The sequence below is a fragment of the Ammospiza nelsoni genome, chromosome 3 (assembly GCF_027579445.1).
Source record: "Ammospiza nelsoni isolate bAmmNel1 chromosome 3, bAmmNel1.pri, whole genome shotgun sequence".
NCBI lineage: Eukaryota > Metazoa > Chordata > Aves > Passeriformes > Passerellidae > Ammospiza > Ammospiza nelsoni.
Window position 1 is genome coordinate 49,061,096 of NC_080635.1, and position 21,796 is coordinate 49,082,891.

At 41.0% G+C, this 21,796-nt stretch overlaps 1 protein-coding gene across 1 annotated transcript in view; it reads right to left on the bottom strand.

Moving 5' to 3' along the window:
* Positions 1 to 21,796, bottom strand: part of GRM1 (glutamate metabotropic receptor 1) — a 177,664-nt gene that overhangs the window by 10,045 nt on the left and 145,823 nt on the right. The window contains exon 7 of the mRNA XM_059468877.1: positions 17,724 to 18,654. Coding sequence (XP_059324860.1) covers positions 17,724 to 18,654 — 931 coding nt within the window. The remainder of the gene's footprint in view (positions 1 to 17,723; positions 18,655 to 21,796) is intronic.

The following is a 21,796-nucleotide window of genomic DNA, read 5'->3' on the forward strand; positions in this document are numbered from 1 at the left end:
CTTCCTTGAGCCATAGTGCAGCCCTGCCAGGCCTCTGAACACATCAGCCCTGGCTGGAGGGAGGGGGAAGCCTGAGGGGCAGAGGCAGGCAGAAAAGCCAAAATAGCAAGCTTCATGCTCAGCAGATCTGAAAAACTGCTCTGCTTCTTGAAGGTGTTCTTATCTGGACAGCTACCACAAGCATTCGCAGACCCATTGACCGGTTGGAGTCCCACCAGAGGTGTTTCTCAGGAGCGGATAAGGATTTTTTTTCAAAACTGAAAAAAAATATCCAAGCATGTTCATGCAAAAAGCAGGAGGTTCAGCTTTCCCTGTGCTCAGCAGTTTCACAGCTTGTGCTCATGCTTTTTTGAATAGAATCTGTTGTTGCATTTGCTTTTACCACCTAATAGTATGCCTGCATTGGACTCCCATTTGAATTTCCAGACAGACAATTGGTGATCTGTACCCTGAGAATCTGCAGCACTTGTTCCAGTTCAGAAAAAAAGAGGCATATTGTTCTGACTTAGAAGATAGAAACAAATAGTTTGTGCTGCTCCTTACACTGCCTGTGTACAGTTTGCTTTTCAGGGTGCCAAATCTGGTTGCTGCACAAGCCCCATAAAGCCATCACAACTGCTCCAAATGTATGATTAATTTTGTGGATTTCTTCTGATCTGCAAATCAGAGAGGCAGGTTGGATTGAATTAACGTCGTTGCTACATGCCCACAGATTGCATAGACCCTCAGAGACATGCACAGAGCTGCAATGCTTTGCGCTGCTCAGAGCAGTGCAACAGCATCTCTGGTTGCAAAGGGGAGCACTGCCCAAAATGCTGTGTCAGTGGATCACGAGCATCCTTCCACCGAGTCACTGCACAATCTTCCCTGGGGCAGGGAGCAAGACTGTTACACATCTGCTGCTTATCAGATGGAAAAGAGCATAGATCTGGGAGAAAAGAGGTGAAGTCTTTCTGTTTTTGCAACAGCTTGCTTGTTTTCTGCACTGTGTTTGTGTTTGCTCAGAGAGGGCAGTATTTGCACTTCTTGCTTCTGAAGAGCAGAACTTTGCTATTGTTTGCTGAATGCAGAATCTGAACATCTTTCAGAAATTACAACAGAAAAAAGATTCACTGCTGTTATTTTGAGATGCCATTTGTTTCTATACAAAATCCTGCTGGTTTTATTTACATGTGCCTTTTTGTGATTTCCCTGTTTTCTGCAAATCCCACCAAAACAAATGTTTTCTGTGCTCCCTCAGCTGGGTCTGCAGCCTCAGTTTGCTAACAAGCATGGGTTAGCAAGAGCTGTGCACAGCAGAGGTATCTTGCCATGTAAAGCACACAGGATAGTCATCTCTATGCAAAACTACAAAAAGGAGAAAAATGTTGGCTGAATGGAAAAAAGAAGATAAAATTAGTACAAGAAAGAGGACATATTTGCAAAGTTGTAGGCATTTAGAAATAAATATAAAATCTTCAAAAAAATTATTCAATGTCCTCTTCATCACATCTGAACAATGTTTAAAGTATTGTGTGAAACAAGGGGACATAAGCAAATTTCCCATATTTAATGGCATGCACCACATTTGTCCCATCATTAGACATGATAAACCAATGAGAAAAAGAAAGCAAGGGGTAAAACCACTCTTTGTCATGCAGCTTCTCTTACACATTCACTGCAGGGATTTTTCAAAGCTGCACATGTGCCGACGGACACTGGCTGGTGGGCGAGAACTCTGGCTGCCTCTTCCTGAAGATTGAAAAGAAAAACACACCCAGTGAGTGGCTATACACATGTGCATACATGGTGGCTATACCACTCAATAGGTGCCTGTCCCTGACCTATGTTTGTGGATTTCCCATTTTTCATTCTCTTGTCACCTCAACCTCCACATAGCTATCTCCTTGGCTCCAGCACAATACTGGTTAAAATAGATTTCCACGGTGTTCATTCTGCTTCCTGTGCTGAGCCTTGATGCACTTTTCCTACCAGATGGCAAGGGCTGCTGTGTATCTAGCTGTCAGAGGAGCTTCTCCCCTGATATTCTCAACATAGGATGAAACGATGAAAAAAGGAGCATCTGCCCCTCACATCTTATTTACAAAAGAATCACCAGACATTTTTGCTGGTGGAGTTTTTAATATATACTCAGCTGCTGTTTTTTCCTTTGTCTCTCTTCTCCTAATACGCTTTTCTAAATGTTTCTTTTACTTTGGAACTCTGGCTGAATAGTCGCTAGCTTTCATTTTATGTGATTTCACTGCTGTACTTCTTTTTTTTTTAAAGGAAGCATTGGGTTTATTGAGGTAGACACAAAATGAATAGTCTCCTAAGTACTCTATCTGCAATGGTAATTCAATATAGAATTGCAGATTGCAGTTTGGGCTGTTAATATAGGATGATTTCCATTTAATTTTTCTTTTCTTCCTTGCCCTGTCAAGCAGATGCAGATTCTCATTTGTCTTCCCCAGTATCAATAAAAATAATATACACACAAGCACGTGCTTTGACAAAAATCTCAGGTATTTTTGCACATGAAATGTATCACTGAATTTCTGAAAAAAAATTAAAATAAAATAATCATTGTATTGCAAATAAAATGCAAATAGAAATTCAGCATTTCTCCCCATCAAACAGTCATAGTGCATGCTTGGCAGACTTCTGTGTACCTCCAAATGACAGATTCATGGATGGTGTGTGCACGTACTACGTACTCAGCACATGAGCCCAACAAGCCATTCCTCTCACCATGTAGGAAAGCACAGGAGCACAGCATGATGTACACAGAACACATGCATACCCATTTGGGAGCAGTAGATGCCTTGAGATGACTTCTGAACTATTATGAATAAAACACAAATAAGACATTCTGTTGAGCAATTTTGCCAACCTGATTACTTTGAAGCCTCTAGAAAAATTTAATTCCTTACCAGGTTGTAATGGAATCACTGAGATTTGAAAATTTAAATGTGGTCATGACTAGGAACTTATCTAGCATGCTCTCTCCTCTGCCTTATTAAAGGCACAGGGATTGTTAGGCTTCTGATTAGACAGAATATTTAGCATTTCTACCGTCTTCCATTTTTCTTAATCAATTGAGAGAATAAGAGCTTTCTACGTCCTGTGCTTTTTGTTCAGTCACAGGAACTGATTTTACAAAACAAGTAGGGACACACAGTTGATTATCTGAGAGAAAAAGTAATACGTGTTTCACACACATGTACTGCTATGCACTCAATGGAGGGCACACAGCCACAGACAGCCCTGCTAGGACCATGGAAAAGGTTTTGTTTCACAACATGGCTTGGACCTTGGATCCCTCTGAGTCAACAGACTTTGGCAGCCATCATTCCTCAGCTGCTGCCATTTGCTGTCACTTTTGGGTTACTTAGCTGCACCCCCTTTGTGCTTCTTCTTACTCATCTATACCCCTGTAGTGAGCTCAGAGGAGTTTGCTCTCCAAGCTTTGGGCATTTCTTGGTCTTGTTATGAAATCCTCCTAAGTGAAAGGAAGAAAGAAGCCTGCTTCCTCAAGCAGTTCAAAATGCCTCAAAACATGTTCAAAATACAGCAAACTCCTCTCTTACTGGGATTGCAGTTGTGTTGCTCAGCCAAAATCAGACGCAGACATTGCATCTAATAGAGTTTGCAACCCCCAGATGCCTGGCCAGGTTTGCATTCTGGAAATTGGTTTGCATTGTTGTTGTTAAAATGCTGCCAAGCTCCATCAAAGCAGTGGTCTGACTTTTCATCAAGGTCAAGGGTGATCCCCACACGGTGATGCACCGCATATACCTAGCAGAAATCACCTAAATCTTAGGGTTCATGCTTCAGTAGAATTTGAATTCATAGTGAAATTTAGATTTATAAAATGGGAAATGTAGAACATGTGTTGATAATATTTCAGTGAATTATTTTCCAATTATCAAGTCAATGTCAACTGTGTAAATATTAATAAACACTTTTGATGCATTGAATAAGAAGTATCCTTGTAGGCTTTCTTTTATCTTCCTAGTAGTGTGTGCTAATATTACAGAGCCGTGATTCAGAATTAATGCCCAGATCTCTATACCTTTATATTTTTTCTTTTATTTTTAACGATGGCAATGTATCCCTGCTTCTTTCTCCTAGCCTTGCAGGCAGTAGCAGCACTTCACATACATTTCTCCGGTTATAAAACATTAGATACTCTGCCCATCTTTACAATATGAGGATTAATGAGTCATTTTGGGGGCAGCCTTCTCAAGGGTAATTCCTGCTGAGTAGTTATCTGTATCCTAAGCCCAGAGGCAGGATGGATCTTCTGTGCATTTGAACAAGGAGTTGGCATGCCATCATGAAAGTGTCTGAGTTGCTTTATAAGGAACCCCTGGGTGCAATAAAAGGGAGTCTGGCAGAGGAAGCAGGGTGGCAGTGCAGAGGGTTCCTGAAAGAAGTGGCTTAATTGCTTTACTTTATGTTCTTTGAAGGAGAAAAATGCTTCTGGCTAGTCATTCAGAACAGGGTAGGTAACAAGCCTGTTGAAATCTGCAGTGAGGAATATAAAGCATCAGAGGGAAGAGTCAGTCTTGCCACCATTTTTCCTCTTAAGTGTAAATGAATCATCCCACGAGGCAAACAGCTGTGTCAGGATTATAGGAAGTGTAAATTCTTATCTGCAATGTTTTATATCTGTGCAGCTGTGAAACTAGGAACATTCACCTTCTGCTCTGGAATTATCCCCTCTGCTCAATCAGACTCCCAAAACAGAATGAATCTATCTGGTGCCCAAGAAAACTGGGATGCAGTACACTGTGCTACTTATCATTGAAGTCATGGTCAGAAATCCCCCTCCCTAGGTGTACTTCAAGCTGTAAAAAATCTTTCTCATTTCCCATGTGAAAAAACATACAGCATATCACCAGAATTTGTACAATCTCATTTGAAGCAACTGACCATCAACAACATCAGGAAAAAAGTAAAGTGGGGAGGATATTCAAGGGAAGTTGAGTGGTAGCATGAATAAACTCCTAGTTTTTAAGAACTACTATATAACCCCTACCTGTAGCACAGAAAAGGAGAAGCCTTGTACCATAAATTCTTGGCACACTGCCTCACATTCAAGAGCAGTTCCTGCTCCAACATTCAGACTGGCTGCCCTCTGCACTCCCAAGGAATATCTCAGCAACACCAGAAACTTTCTGGCCTGCATTTCACCTCCTCAGTGCTCCAGCAGTCTGCAAGGAGACTGGGAAGGTAAGTAAACCTCGTGTAATGAACCAGATCACTGAAGTGTTCAACCAAAGTCTCATCCCAGAGCCTCATGCCTCTCCAGTTCTAGCATCTTCCTAGGAAGAAGCATGTTCCTCTTCAGATGTTTGTGTCTTTGAAAGGTCAGGTTTTATGTAGAGTTGTCATGGCTGGATCAAAAGATATCTACAAAAAAAGAAGCAAGGTCATGTCCCTTTCCTGTAGGATGAGAAGCTGAATTTTCAATGCCTTTCATATGACCAAGGACCTGATAAAATATTCCTAAGCCAATAGAAGTTGGGAAGATGGACCGACTCTTGGTACAATTTAATTTTTTAAACACAAGGCCAGAATTCCAGTCTAAGTGATGTCTGGAAATAATTGCTCTGAGTTTAAAATTAATTATGCTAATCAATGGCACAGCAACAAGTTTTGGAGAGAAAGGAAGAGCTGTGGAGCAAAGAGCAGTGCGAGTCCATAGGGTTATTCACCCTCACCCAGCAGAGTGAGGCATATGGGTAATAATCACCCAGAGAGGACTGAGAAGCAGGAGGGATTTCATGACACATGCTTTCTGTTGAGGTGTGAGCATCTGCTGAAAAGGACAGAAGGGTCAAGATCACCAAGGAGAACATAATGTCAGAAGGTTGCCCAGAAAGACCTGGCACTGAGCTGGATAGTGAAGATGGAGCATAGGCTGTGTGTACTTCAGGTCACCCCAGGGCAGCAGGAGCCAGCTGTGTGCTGGGGGGGGTGCTCTGGCACTCCCCAGTTGCTCCCTTCTGCTGCTCCACCTTCTCCTCTGTGTCAGCACAACCCTTGGTGCAATTATTCAATCATCTGGCAGGGAATGACAGGGACAACTAATCTAGGTCACAATCATGCCAGAAAAAGAAAGGAGAAAAAAAACCCCTCTTATTTCCCAATTTGATTTCACAGCATGGCTGTCCAGATTCTTCTCCCTGCATTGGCAAAGTGATGACATGGGATAAAGGAAGGCTTTGAGTGTCAGTTCTGGCTCAGAGCAGCTTAAAGCATTTGTGGGTTTACAGGCTATGATAGCCCAAAGTAGCTGCAGGAAAATCTCTTGATTGTCTGGGATGGTGGCAGGAGAGATTTTTGAGATAACTTATATAACACTAGGATTAAGAAATGTACACAGCCTTATGTTTCAGAGGATATGGGAAAGCAAAGGAGGAAGGACTGCTCCTTGGCTGGGGAGCACAGAGATGCCTGGGGCCACCCTTTGTGCTCCCCCAGAGCCTGTAGTGGCCAGGCACACGAGCTGTGCCTGCCCACCCAGGCAGTCCCTGCTGAGCCCACTAAGGAAGCTGCCAGCTGGGCACGGGAGCCCACGGCTCAGCGGGGCTGGTGCCACCCACACCCTCATCTGCTCACTGGGCACCGCCTGCATGGGCTGTGCTGCCCTGGCTGTGCTTTCAGGTGCAGCTCCCGGCCAATCCCTGTCAGCCTGCCCGAGGTAGATAATCCCTCTGTAGGGGTTTCCACAGACTGTGGGATTTGCTTTCTTTGGTTTGATTGGTTGTTTCTTGGGTGTATTGGCTATCTGGTTAGTCAACTTGTCTGGGGGGCTTTGAGATGCAAAAAATATGAGAAACGTGAAATAAGACCCAATTTCCAGACAATGCTTTATCTGGGAAGGCAGGGCTTGCAAGCCAGCCAAAACAGGCTGAATGGAACCATCTGAAAATTTGGGTTGTGCCAGGAAAATAAATGGCCAGAAGATAACATTTTAAAAAATCCATTCAAGTAGAGGGGAAGACCAACAAGAACTCTAAGTAAGTGTGTGAAGATCCTGGCTTTAATACACCAAGGATGAGGAAAGATGAATAGTGCTGGGTCAAGAGAAGGAGGATCTACTAACTAGAAGGTGGCTTGTAGATGGTTATTTAAACTGAACCTGGGATTCTCTGGGGCTAATCAGACTGAAATTGCAAACACCAGCAAACAATTTACTAGCAAGGAGTTGCTATAATCAGATCAAGAGGCGCTTGTTTTGATAGAGTTTATGATCAGCTTTGACATCTCTGGCTGTGGTGCTGCAGCATAGCTGTGCTAAACTAATAATTTGCTGCTGAAGAGGACAACTCTCACCCCTGTTCCCCAAACCATGGGCATCAGGCACAGTTTCTCTGGTACTGACATTAGTGTCGATTTGACCTTGAAATCTGGCTCAAGGAATCCAGCAGACAGTAATTCATTTTCTTTTCTTTTTTCCTCTTTGTAAGGATAGTTTTATAGGATGGAAGAAAGCACATCTTGCACACCACAAAAGAAGAACCAGAGAGAGTAGAGAAGGGGAAACAGCTTAAGAAGAGATGAACTGAAGCAGTAAGCTAGAAAGGGTAAATTATCTATAATGAACTAACAAGAAACCTGGTTTTAGTTGTCAAGTGGGCTTGAAAGTGACAAATTGTGTGATTGCTTTCAGCCTGCACAATTGTTTGGTGTTTACAGTGATAATGACTTTTAACCTATGCTTGTCAGGTGTGGGAGGCTGAATGCCAGAGCACATATATGCTCTGCAGAATTAGTTGACTTGTTATTTCAAAATTAAATAGTCTCTTAACAACTTTTGTGTGGAGGCAGATGTTATATTGATACAATATATTTTCAACCCACACTGAAGGTGGTTTCTTAGAGTCTTTTGGCACAGGAGAGAACCTAGCTTCTCATGCTGGCCATGTTTATTAGTGACTCTTTGACAGTCTATTTCTTCTGTGTGGTGGAGTCTGTTCTACAGCTATATCTGGGTCTGAAAGCCCTAAAAGAGTTCTGACAATGAATGACAATAACATTCAGAGTCCTTGAAGCACAGAAGTAAGAACACACAGAAGAGAGGGCAATGTGCTCAGATCTCTGCTCTGGGTGTGAATAGTTTTCAGTGTGTTTGGGACAAAGGAAAAACAGAAGACAAATAAAAAAAAGCATCACTCCATACTAGCTAAAAAAAAAAAAAAAAAAAAAAAAGCAAATAAAACCAAGTTGCCCATTACACATGTTGGAGGGATAGATATTTAGCAAAGACTACATCCAGATTTTGGATTGAGTAGTGCACCAGAAGTTAGTCTTTGCTTTGCCATATCCATAATATCCATATACAGGTATTTGTAAATGAACATGTCTGAATGTGCAGATTTTATTTCTAAGAGGGTGTAGAACCATACGCACCTACATTCCCTTAACAGAGATGGACCAACTTCTCTCTCTGGGGATAGGATTCATTTGTGAATTACAGTCTGGCTAAAAATCAGATGTTTTTTTGGCATGTGATCACAATATCTGCAGTTTGTCTTGTGGTGTTTTGCTTTGTGAGGCATCCCTGAACAAAGGGGTGAGCACATCATAAGAAGGGATAAACTCAGTGGACAAGCCAGAAGGCAAAATGTCTTTCACATCAGTGAAAGAGAAGACATGCAAATTTTGTCCCCTTCTTGGGCTCCTATGTGCCTCTTATGTGTCCCTAAGCAAGGAAAAGGATTAAATAAATAAGCAGTAGTTCTGCATTTTCCATTAGTAACTTTGCACTGAATTGTTGGGATGAATCAAAAGTATTTTTCAGATGTCTTAACTTGATGAAAAAACAAACTCCAGTATTAACTGTATATAGATGTGTATAATACTTCTGCTTTTTTACAGTCTTGTTCTTATTTATAAAGAATATCAGGGATCCACATGATACCCTTCAGCACCCAAATTTTTTCACCCCTAAACTAGCTCAATGATGTATGAAATCACAAGGTGGCTCCGAGACCCCTGCAGAATAAATGCTTGCAGAACACCCTGCATGTTCATTCTAACAAGTATTTTTACATGAATTATCACATGTTTGTGTAATGTCACAGCTCTCTTAATTTCTGCTGAGGTGAGGTGACCAGCAGTGGCATGGGCTGAAACATCACACTTAGAGAATAGAAAGGAAGTAAATTGCATTCTTCTCTTAAAAATTGTTAAATTGACCTCTAGAAGACTTGTATGTTCTTCATTCCATTTCCAATTTACATTTCAGAGCAACACTCACACACAACATGGGTGTGGAGATTGGTTCTTTTCCCAAAGGGTGTGCTTATGAGAGTTGGAATCTGATTTCTACATGAAATATAAAGAACTATCCTGGGGTTTAGGCGCTTAACTGGATGTAACCTTCAACACCTATTTATCTATCTGACACTCTTTAAAGGCGAAGTTTTCTTCCCTATTTCTCTCACAGAGACAATTGTAACCAAAACAATGTGTGAGTGTGGTGCTAAGCAGATAAGCAACACTTGCTTATCCCTACATGGGAACACAATTGTTTGTATCACTCACTAATGAGTTGATGCACTTTTGCAGCATCTTAACTCGATATGAATAATGTATACAAGTACCAAAATACAAGGAAATGTAATAAGTGATCCAGTCAAGCAAGAAATTAAATTACGAGTGGTGTCCTTATTCCTGTGGTTTATGCCAAGAAAGATCCCAGCTTTCCCCAGGGTTTCTGTAGTGCTGCCTTTGCTTCCCCTCAGTCAGGAAGCAGAGATTGTGGTACCTAACTGCAAAGCTCCCCTCTGATGTGACTCTGTATCTTTCTGTCATTGTGCTTAAGTATTAATATTTATTAAACAAAGCTGCCTGGTGCTACAGCAGTGCCCCCAAGCAGAAAAACATTTTGTGATTCAGCATCTTGAGAGCTGTAAAACAAGAGGAAGAGTAGTAAAGTGAAGTTCCCCAGCAGTCCTTTGGCAAGAACCAGGATGGACTCAGGGACTGTGCCTTAGACATATGTCCTGTCAAAATCTCCTGGGAGAACAAAGTTGTGCCCATCCCTGAAAAGACTGTGGTAAAACTGCCATGGACTGGGAACTTCTGAGAAAAGGAGGAAACTGCATAGAACCTTACACAACAGCCCTCTCATTTAATGTACCCTGGATATAAAATGTGACTCTGGTGATCAAGGAGCAGGTCTGGATGGGAGCTCAGGGTGTAGGCAATGTATCCTGTAAACTTATTCAGTATATGGATTTTGTCTTAGGGGGGTTTATCCCCACTGTTCTTTCTGGGAAGTCACTGCAGAACTTCATAGCTTTTTCCAAGTTATTTCTCCCAAATGTAGTCTCAGGCAGCCTCTGTTTGGCTGTGGAAGCAAGCCCAGAGGACTGAAATTAAATTGCCAGGCCTTTTGGTTTTGCAAACATCCCAATCACAGCATGTATTTTTGTCCACTTCTTCTCCTCATTTTGTTTTAGGAATGGCATGTGATCAGCTATGCATGAGCTGGAACTCTCTCTAGCTGGTATAATTTGCAAGGAAATCTTTTGCAGTGCTTTATGCAGCTACCCCCCTTATTTCTCATTAGAGGGATTAAAAAACCCACTATCACCAGACTGGTTATTTTGCACATATACACCCTGATAGACAATTTGGTGTATGATTTGATATCTACATATGCCATGCCTGGTTCTTCAATAAGTATGGGGTTTAGTAGTTATTTAAATGAGAAAGTCTTTTATCCCTTATTCTGTATTTTATTTTTTGGTCTATGGGCCAGAACTAGAATATATGTGTATCATAATCCAATGCAAATTCAAGGCTATTGAAGACAATATTAGATATAATTAATAGATCAAATTTAACAGAGAAACCCTGCAGCAGGGCTGGAAAAGATTGTTACTGGAATCCTAAGTTTCACACTCCCCTGTTATTTTTTGTTTCTTCCCTGTTCTTTAGCTCTGGTTCTAAGAGTCTCTTTGGAACCACGTAACTGTCCTCTGGGAGTTTTAAATCAGTCTGGGAATTTCACTTAAATCAATATACTGACAAGGACAGAACAGCTTGACTGGGTTTGCTGTATTTTCTTACATGAAATTCACATCACATCTACAAGAGAACTGGGTAAGAGCTGTTACATGTCACAGTGCTATGTGTCTGCAAAATCTTTCATGGTTTAAGACCAGCAAACAGCCCAGCAAAGCCAGCAAACATACCAGCTGCTGAGAGAGAGGTGTTTGGCATTAAAACCTACAGCTATCCTTTGTGAGCATGCAAGAGGCTTTCCCAAAAAGGCACTGCAACCTCAGAAAAGGGTGGAGGATTACACTAAGTAGAGAAGCTGGGTAAATGTTAGGGAGGGCTGAAATAGGAAGATGAATCAGGCCTGACCAGGGTGCCCCCTGCCTTCCCTGTGACAGCTGGGTCACCAGGAGCCATTCTAGAGCTGCCACATCTGCAACAACCTGTCAAGGAAGCAGACTCCTCCTGAGTGTGTTGCAAAGGTGAACCAAATGTCCAGGGGTTTTGGAGCCCCATGCCCTGGTTGGGAGCTGGGAGCCTCAAAGCCATGGACCAGGACAGCACCTTGTGCCCCATGGTGCCTTTGCCCCAAAAACAGGGTGTGGATGTCACCATTTTATTGGAGGTTAATGGAGAGATCAGATATACAGCAACAAATTGTTTAAATAAACAACCTTATCTGTCCTGTACAATTTTGCCAATTTATTTTTTCTTTTCAATCTCTATATAAACTTCCCACTGGCAGAAGCTCACATCCTTTCTGCTGTTCCAAAATTCTCTTTCATGATATGCCATTTCCCTCTGGGGTAAGCTTCAGTAGGATGGCAGTGCAGGCAAAGCAGGCTTAAGGGTCTTCTTGAAAATCCCTTGGAATGTGGTGTTTTCCAAGGCCTGTAATGGTAAAAATTAGGGTCTGTCTTATTGTGTCTGCAATACTACTGCAGGACACAAGAAGTTTACCCACTGCATCAGGTTTCTAAATTGCAAAGCAAGGTAGTCTACCATCTCCTATCAGATTCAGCAATTGTCTTTATACTGTTTTGGCGCTGTTGTAGGAAGGTAAAACTGCACAAGATGCTGATTTGTGTAAGAAGCATTTAAAAATAATTCTTGTGTGCTGCAAGCTAGATGACACACTTCAGGACCAAAAAAACCACTTCTCTCATTGGGCCTGTCCTGAAAACAGGATATAATATATCACTTTTACAAGAGAAGGTACAATGGCGACCAGTTTTTATTAATCCTGCTTGCACTTTCCACTAAACCTACTCAGAGGTTTTGATACATTTTAGCCAGACTGAGTGAAAAATTACCCCTGCGGCTGTTGCCAGGTTAAGATAGATTGTTTTGTTTCCATTTCACCTACTTTAGCCTGTAGAGATCAGGACAAAAGGCATTGTTTTACTTACATTGAAAGTGCTTTCATGAATTCTGTTCACACTTTTCTCTCTCCCTCCTTGCCTCTATAACCCCTGCTTAAAGACAAAATATTGACTGTGCAGAAGAATAGCATAATAGTGAGAAGATGGAGTACTCCTGAGCACTATTTCTGTGACAGGGCTGTTAGGCCGGACTAAGTGACAGGCTGTAAAATATCTACATCTGAGCAACTGCAGCAGAGCATGCTGAACATTTACTCTCTGTGTCTGGAAGCTCCAAGTCTTGCCATGCTTCGTTGTACACTTTGCTCCCCCCACACCATAAAAACCAGTGAAACAAAATCTTCTGGACATACTTGTGCTAAGATTCCCCTCACCACGTGTCTGTGGGAGGCTTTGAAAATTAAGGAGGTGAAGAGCCCAAAAACCTTTGTGGACTGTGAATGGCCAAGGGAAATGAGCCCAGAAAAGCATGGCTTGTCAGTACAGGTTGCTCAAGACGAAATGGCAACTCAGCAAGTCAATGTAAAGAGAAACATCAACTTCAGAACACCTGGAGATAATTTTATAACTGGCAAGACAAAAAAGCAGGTGGTTCCCTAAGCCATGCTAAGGAACAGACATGTCAATAGAGGTTTTTATCTGAGAACCCTGATTCTCAGTTTAAAAACTGTATGTAGGAAGCCAGCACACAGGGAGAAAGGATAAAGGGAGGCAGGAAGAAGTTACTAGGGGATGTTGGGTTGTCTGAAAATTTTTGTTGGAATAAAATAAATACATTTGAGAGATCTGTGGCCCAGGTGACCGGATGTCTGTGACAGCAGTCTAGAAGCATGGACTGCTGAAATGTGTGAAAAAGATAAATTGCAACTTTAGAAGTACTTTAAATCAGCTATTCATTCCTAAAGGCAGACACCTGGATGAAGAATAATTAAATGTAAATATACTAAAATTATAAGGGAAAAGCAGGTAGCCTATGCATTAATGTGGAGTCCTGGCCATTCAGTAAGTCTTGCTAGTTGGCTTCCTTTTAACTCAGATTTTGCTACATAATGTATATCAACAACTAAATCCTTACTTACTCTGATTCAAAATGCACTAAAATGGTGTCCAGACCTGGGGTCTCAACCATAAATTTTAAAATAATTCAGATGTGAAGACTGAGGGAGCAGATAAGCATCACTGCCAGACCTGGAATTTATTATCCAAAGACACAAAATAAGCTTTCTCTCTGTGACAACCCCCTACAGCACTCCTGGACCCTCATCAGAATCAGCATCTGAAGTGTCACACTTTGGTTTTTTCCTTCATCTAGTACAGAAGGCAGCATTACTTCCTCAGGGAAGGGATCATTCAGGCACTGTAAAAGTGTCTCTCTCTTCAAGCTCATTGACCCTCATAGACCAAAATAACTTTTGAGACCAAGAGGAAGGATAAAAATCACAGCAAGATCCATACACAAATGTTTCCCTCTCAGATCGGGAAAAAATAAAAAATAGATGCAAAAAGCTCTCCTAAAAAATGCTGCTATGCCATCATCCTGTAACAGCCAGGATCTTGTAATACCTTCAAGCAGCAAACGAACAATAAATGTCCCCACAAAGCTTCAATACAAGCAGCAGATATCCCTCTCTCTTCATCTCTCCTGATGGAGCTGCTCCATTTTTTTATACATATTTAAGTATTCATTTGACAAGAGGGAAAGGATAACAGTTGCTTGGTACTGAAGACACTCACGAGGGATCCCTCAGACCCAGATTCAAGCTCTCTCACAGAATTATACCAAGAATTTCCCAGGGGTCTGCACCACAATATTTTTATCTCTGTTCCAAAATACTGCTGGACAAGAACACACAGAAAAGAGATTTGCCCTGGACAGTGCACAATCCAGTTATAAATCATCTACCTGGGAAATGAAGGAGATGCTCTTAGCCTAAGTGAGCACTTTAACTATTGAGGTAAGATTTCCTCATGATTTCCCAATGTCTTCCTCTCTCCATGAGAAAAAATGTCCCCCTGTCCCAGGGTAAATACTTACCAGCAAAGCCCAATTCTATGAAGTGTTTTGAAGGGCCAGAATTTTCTGGTAGAAAACATATATACTCCACTGAAAAATTCCCAACCAGCTCTATGGAAAACAGCACTGGTTGTAATTGCTCCTGGTTTAACTCAATCAAAGTAAGAGCAAGATCAAACCCCCAAGACTGCACGTAGCATCTTGAGAGCACCACAGATCAGTAAAGGCAGTGTGCTCTGTTATTTATGTGAACACCAGTGTTACTAAGAAATTTATTTTCACTGAAACTCTGTTGGCAATGCAGCTGGGAGAGATGTTTTTCAAGATTACTTTTTTGACCACTATGTCAGCACCAGAGGCAGCTGAAGGCTTTGAATTGATTAATTGATCCTGTGTTAGGAAACTTCCCTGGTTAATTCTTTTGCTCTACTTTAGGAAGGAGAAAGGAAGAGTGTCTCATCTTGCTCTAGTCCCCAAGCTATACTAGTTAAACTAACAGCACAACATTGCATGAAAAGGCTTTATGAAGGCTTATATAAGTTTTATCTGTCCTTGTAAATGAAAAACAGTTTCCATTTTTAAAACTAATTAAATTTAACCCTGTATCTCCACACCAATTTAATTTAGATGGATGCCACTTTACTGTTTAGGAATTGGAATTCAATAGATTAAGCAGAGAAGAGATTTGATACAGACAGGAAAAGAGATGAAAACTGAAAAGCAGAAAAAGAAAAACAAACTAAGAAGAGGAAGAAGACATAACAAGAAGATAGCTTAATACATCTAGAAGAGAAATCTTCTGAGTGCAGTACTGCTGGCCACTAATAGACAGAAAAATGTGGCCACAGGGAGACACTATTGAAGATTCTAGAAACAGAGCAACATACTTACAGAATTACTGAAAACATCACAAATAAATCCCAGATTTTGATGTTTGACAAACAAACCAAACCAAATATAAAAGAAACCCACCCAAAACCAAACAAAATCAAAACAATCAACAAACAAACCAAACCAAAACCAAACCACAAACAAAACTACTGAATCAGTCTGAGATCATTCCTGTGGGCATTGAGCATGTACCAGTAGCTGTAAGTCCTGTTTCAGGAAGGATCTGATTACACATTTGAGTTATCTAAGTGCTTCCAAGGCTGCAGCAAATTCTTTTTCCTTCTTGATTTCCACAGTGACTCACTTTTTTATTTGTGTTGTCACAATGCCCTCAGAAACTTTGCAATGGACTCAGCTAGGAGATAAAAAACTTGCCCAAATCCCTGAAATTACTTCTTGTTTTGCCTTGTGACTTTATTTCCAAAGCTTCATGTTTGTCTATTAAACCTCTTTCAGTTCTGCATGCCCATGAACAGAGCTGTCCTTTTCCATCAGCAATCCCAGGGTGCCTCTGCACCTGAGCTGGTTTGGGTGAACAACATGCAGTAACTGCACAAGAGGTTTAGGACAGAGGTGGGAATTTGGCTGTATAAAAGACGTGGATGCTTAACCTGAGGGAAAAAAGGCATATTAACTAGGTATGGAGCTTTTAGTTTAGAAAAGCAACTTAAAACTCTGTAGACCTTTTTTGCTTTGTAACACTCATGCAGGCTTAACATAGAGGTCGAGAAAATCTTACTAAAATGATGTAATAAATTGATAAAAATCTCAGGTAAGCCCTGTTGAGTTTTAAAGATGACAATGATGAGGGAGAAGCTTAACTTTTATATAATATTTTCTCATATTAAGATTTGTATTCTAAGCACATCACATTGCGATCTTTTAAATTACTTTTTTTTTTTAATAAAGGTAGAAGAATAAGCAGAACAGAGAATTAGTTATTAAGTCTGTCACGACCTAAAATATTCAAAAGTCCTCTTTTTTTGACAGTTATAACTTAAAGAAACCAACACTGTTAGCCAAAAACCACACTGCAGGGACACCATATTAGTTTCTTACAGATGTCCCTCTTATTTATAACTAAATAAGAGCCAGAGGAAGGTGGATCAGGCTCCATCTTTCTATTTGCATGGAATTCATGCTCTTGGGCTACAGAGAGTTTTGGCCATCTCCCTGTAGGTGGTGGCTGTTAGGGCTGCTCCCTGCTCTCTCTCTGACTAGCTCAGGAGTCAGCAGCCTTGCCTTGATGTGGCCTCTGTGGCACACTGAGCTGTGTATTTGGGTCACTTATGTCTCCATCCCCTTCCCTTCTGACCCTCTGTCTAGCAAAAAAAAAAAAAAAAAAATTACTGAAGTAGCATAAAGACAAAATTGATCACAGCATGGGTTTTCTACAGCATTACCTCTATCACCAGGACAGATCAAAATGGTTCTTATGAAAACTGAATCAAAACCAACCTGAGTGACTCAGAAAACTACAGATCCCCAAAAACTGGAAATTAACTGAATTTTTGTTCTATTGGGAAGCTCAGAAATGTAGGTTTCACTGGTGCTTTTTTATTTTTAATTGAGACAAAAATCATTTAAGCTCATATGTACCCCTATAGTGCTTCTTTAAAGATCAAAAAACAATAAGATAATAAAGAATGCAAATTTTCAGACAGCTCCTCACAGGGAGATGCTGTTTGAAGTAACAGTTCTCCCTCCCGCTCTGCTGCATCTGGCTTGCTTTTAATTATTAGCAAGGAAAATAACAAGTTCCACAGATGTGAATGCAAGCTCATTTTCACCCTCAGTTGACTTCTGCAACTTTCACACCAACACTGAGTTTGAGAACACGGAGAGATTTACACAAATGATGAGTAAGAGTATTGCTCATAATACTGAGTATTAAATAGAGCACAGGGATAACATGGAGGGTGCTTTTGAATCACAGTCATGAGGACTGTCACAACACACTACCTTAAAAACTTATGTTCATTCCTCAGCTTTCACACACATTCCAGTGGCCTTAGGCAAGTACATGTGATTTACAATCATTTAGACAGAGATTTCTTTCTTTCTAAAAGGCTACAGTAGCACCTCAGTTTGAACATGGTGCACAGCAACTGCACATCAGGGCGTGAGATCCCTGTACACACGCACATGAGACAGGGAGATGCAAGAAGCTGCTATGGAGCTTGGTCACTCTGCCACTGCCTGACCTGCCCCAGCAGTACAGGGCTCCTTCAGAGCAGAAGAGAAGACTATGAGCAACATGCCAATATCCATCTGAGGCTTAGAAATAAAGGATCATTCCCACCTTCTCTGCTACACATGAGATGAAAAACTATTACATACCTCACTATTCAGCAGACTACAGTCAACCAAGAAAGGATGGCAAAGAGAGGAATATATACAGATAGAGGTGTACCTGCAGTCAATCCACTTACTTTGGATTTCCAGCCCCTGGCTTCTTTCTCCGGAATATGTTGAGGAAAGTGTTGGACTTGCAAGGTGCCTTGCCATCCCCGACATGCATACGCACCACATCTGAGGTGGTGAAGGCACTGCGGACGTTCCTCTCGGGCTTGGCAATAATGATGTACATCTTGGGAGTGAACATGCACCCCAGAGCCACTGTCACGCTCAGGCTCACTGCGAAACAGGTGGTGATGATCTTGTAGTTACTCCCGAAGTAGATGGGCACGAAGGCGAGCCAGATGATGCAAGTGGTGTACATGGTGAATGCAATGTACTTGGCCTCGTTGAAATTGGCAGGCACATTGCGAGTCTTGAAGGCGTAGTACGTGCAGCTCATGATGAGGAGTCCGTTGTAGCCCACAGGAGCCACGACGCCCAGGTTGCTGGTGTTGCAGATAAGGTAAACTTCCTTAATGCTGGGGTAGGAGAGGATGGGCATGGGGGGCTCCAGGATGATCAGCGTAATCACCAGCGTCAGCTGCACGCTGATCAGGATGGAGGCGATGACCACCTGGGCCCAGGCGCTCATGAAGCGCGGCTTGCGGGTGCAGATCTTCTTCTTGCTGCCCGCCAGGATGCGCGCGATGCGGTTGGTTTTGGTCACCAGAGCGGAATAGCACATGGCGGAGGAGAGGCCCACCAGGAGGCGCTGGAGGTAGCAGGAGGTCGTGGTGGGTTTAGCTATAAGGGTGAAAGGGCAGACGTAACCCAGAAAGATGCCAGCCAGGATTATATAGCAGAGCTCGCGGCTGGAGGACTTGACAACAGGGGTGTCTCTGTAGAGCACAAAGATAAGGGTGACAAACATGGTGACCAGGATCCCCAGGCAGGAAAAGACCACAGCCACAATAGACTCTATATTGCTCCACTGGAGATACTTTACAGGGATGGGTTCGCAGCCTGCAGTGTACAGAAGAGAAACAGAGTGTTAGAAAGGCAGCTCCTGGAAGAAACTTTTTTTGCTGGATCTCAGTATAATCCAAGCATTAGCATATGTCTACATGATGTGGATTACTAAAACCGTTTTACAAAGGAGTCAACTGCATGATGGAAAAGTTTGGATTAATATGTTCAAAAAACAGCCATGCATTTTGGGTGTTCCAAACATTTCCTATGATGCTGCAACAGGAAATTAGATTTGGAAATATCTGCTTTTAGAGATACCTGATTACAAGCACAGAATACCAAAGGTACAGCTGGGAACAGAACACAGACAAAGTCACCATCATCTCTTCATTTCAGCAGGAAAAGCATTGTTGCAAACAGGTAGGTTTTTACCTTCTCAGATTAATTTATTCAATCATTACCACAATCACTATAGTTTGATCTACTATATTTTTTGAGAGTGGTTTTATAAATACCATAAATTAATCAGAGGTCTGTGGATGGAAAAGTGGTAATAAACCCAAAATTTTAATGGAACTATATCGTAGGTACTACACCTTAGCACACTTCTGCTTTTTTCTCTTCACAGTATCTCATTCTTATTTTGTCATTTTTTTCCCTCTAAATAACATAATTTAATTCTCTTGGAAGAGTCAAACCCACAGAATATGCATGCCTTTAGATAAAAATTGGAAAGACTCTCCTTTCTGACTGGTACAGATGTGCAAATATATGTATCTGTTAAGACAGTACTTAACTGCTCTCTCCCACACTCAAGTTAAAGGAGTCTCTGGATATCTTCCTCACTGTGCTGAAATAATACCAGCAATAAACACTACAGAGAAAATAAAATCCTTTGTGTAACAAGATGTTGGTTGAGAGGCTGTTATGGACATCTTTCATTATGGCATTTTCTAATTTCTGTTCTTGACTGAGTAGTTCTAAAATGTTTTTAACATGTTTCTTTATCCCAAGAGAAGTATCCACAGCCTCTTCTACTTCTTGTTTCTGTCCTCCTCCAGTTTCTCTTTGACACAACTCAACTTTTCTGCCTTTCCCCCAACTCTCAAGTATCTTTCCTCCCAGTCCCCCACCATCCCTGTCTCTGTTCACCTAACAGTTCAGGTTTTTTAGCCACCTCTCCACCCAGATATCTTCATTACAAACTGCTGCTCCAGCTTTTCTGGTCCTGGACTGGCTGCTCATTAACTCCACCTAAATTCTTAGGCATGGCCAAAAAGAACAAGGAAAAGATGTTAATGTCAGCAAGCTTGTGAGAGAAGCATTTTTCCTCTAATTTTTGCTGCTAGATCTTAACAGGGCCCCTGATGTTGTGATGGGCAAAAGTTGTGCTCAATTCCTTCCTCCTCAGTGAGGAGTGTATTTAGAGAAACCAACTATGAAAAAAAGGTTTCTGAGTCTCACAGTTTTGCCTAATTTATATGCATCTTCCATATGGTGACAAAAAGTACCATCAGACATTTCTGCTCTAATGTAGATACCTGTATTGTACTGTAAAGTCCTTCCTTCCAAATAATTGAGAAGTAAGACAAGGTATGGATGAGGGTGGAACAGTTTTACTGTAACCTCATTTTGAGAAACAGGAGAAAAAAAATTTTTGTTTAAATTAAAAAAAAAAATTAGCCCAAGGCAAAGTCCTGACATGGAAAATTTCTTCTTGAACTTTTAATGTCTGCCAATGTCATGTGAACTGAAAGAAGGTTTTGTAATTCTGTCCACTTTGTCTCCTAGCTGACTTAACTACAGGTGTTGTTCTTACACATGCCCATAACATGAAAAACGTTAGAAATTATAGCAATGGCTACCAACGGTCTTATTTTATAAAGAAAATATTATAAAATAAAGAGAAAATTTTATAAAGAAAATTAATTTGCTCAATACGGTCTGCTCAAGACTCAGGAAATCCATACTTCTAGCCAATACTTTTGTGGTGAAATAGGAAGGAAAACCTCTTTATTAGAAGTGTGAACATTTGGCCATTAGCTTTAGCAGCCCTGACTGGAACCTGGCTCCTCTATGATTTAATAAAAGACTAAGGATCAGAAGCTCTTGCTCATTGATTAATAAAAGTGAAGCTCTTCTCATACAAGAATCTGGTCAGTCATTGTTGGAAGGTTTAAGTTTTAATATGGACTTTAAGCTTAACAACATCAAGACTTACTCACATTACTCCATTTTAAACTATATTTTCAGGGGCTTAACCCAGATCCAACATGGTAGTTAAGCCTATCATTTACTCTAAGCTTATCCCATGCAAGATTTGCTTAGAAATGTTTCATTAAACCCATGTAATTCCTGTGCACCAGCAAGCCCAAGAACCACATATTGTACAAACTGCAAAAAGTTCCCTAGGCTGCTTATTACCAGCTAACAGTTGTTGGTTGTCAGCACCTGTGGAGGTGGGTCATTTCCCAGCTCGGAGAAAGTGGGCTCTGGAGCCCCACTGAGACTGGGGGAGGATACTCAGGAAATTGTGCATGCATTTACAAAACAAAACAAAACAGCCCCCTCAACAATTAAACTAAACCTCAAAAAAATCAGAGCAAAAGCTTCACAGTTAAAGTTTTCTGGTAAAAGCTGTCTAGTAGTTTTCATGAACTATTTTCCCTGCATTTTGACTGTGAATAATTTCCAAGATCAGAAGGCTAATCAATTTTTTTATTACTATATTCATAGCACAAGGACAATGAGAGAAACTATGATGTTTTCTGAGGTCATTAACCCATCCCAGTTAACTGATGGCCCCAAAACCTTATGATTCTTTTCATAAGACTATAAAACTTCCTTTCCTATCTTGTTTTATTGCTTATTTAAGATAATTTATGTAAACTGAGTTTACTAGCTTGCATGCATCCATCTTATATTATATTCTGGTACTATAAAAGATTTTTCTTGGCACAAGGTCTAAGGTACTGGCTTTAGTGACTATTTCTCAGGTCAGGTTTTCATCATCTATGGTGAGAAATCCTTTGTGTCCGCTGAGTCCATTTCACTGCATTCATATTTAAGGGAAGCAATCTAAAAAAATTGTGTACATTTAAAAATAAAATGAAAATGTCACTAAATGGTTGCTGAGCCACAGAGACTGATTTCAAATGGAGAAAATGAGCACCTTGAAAAACATGTCTTACAAAAT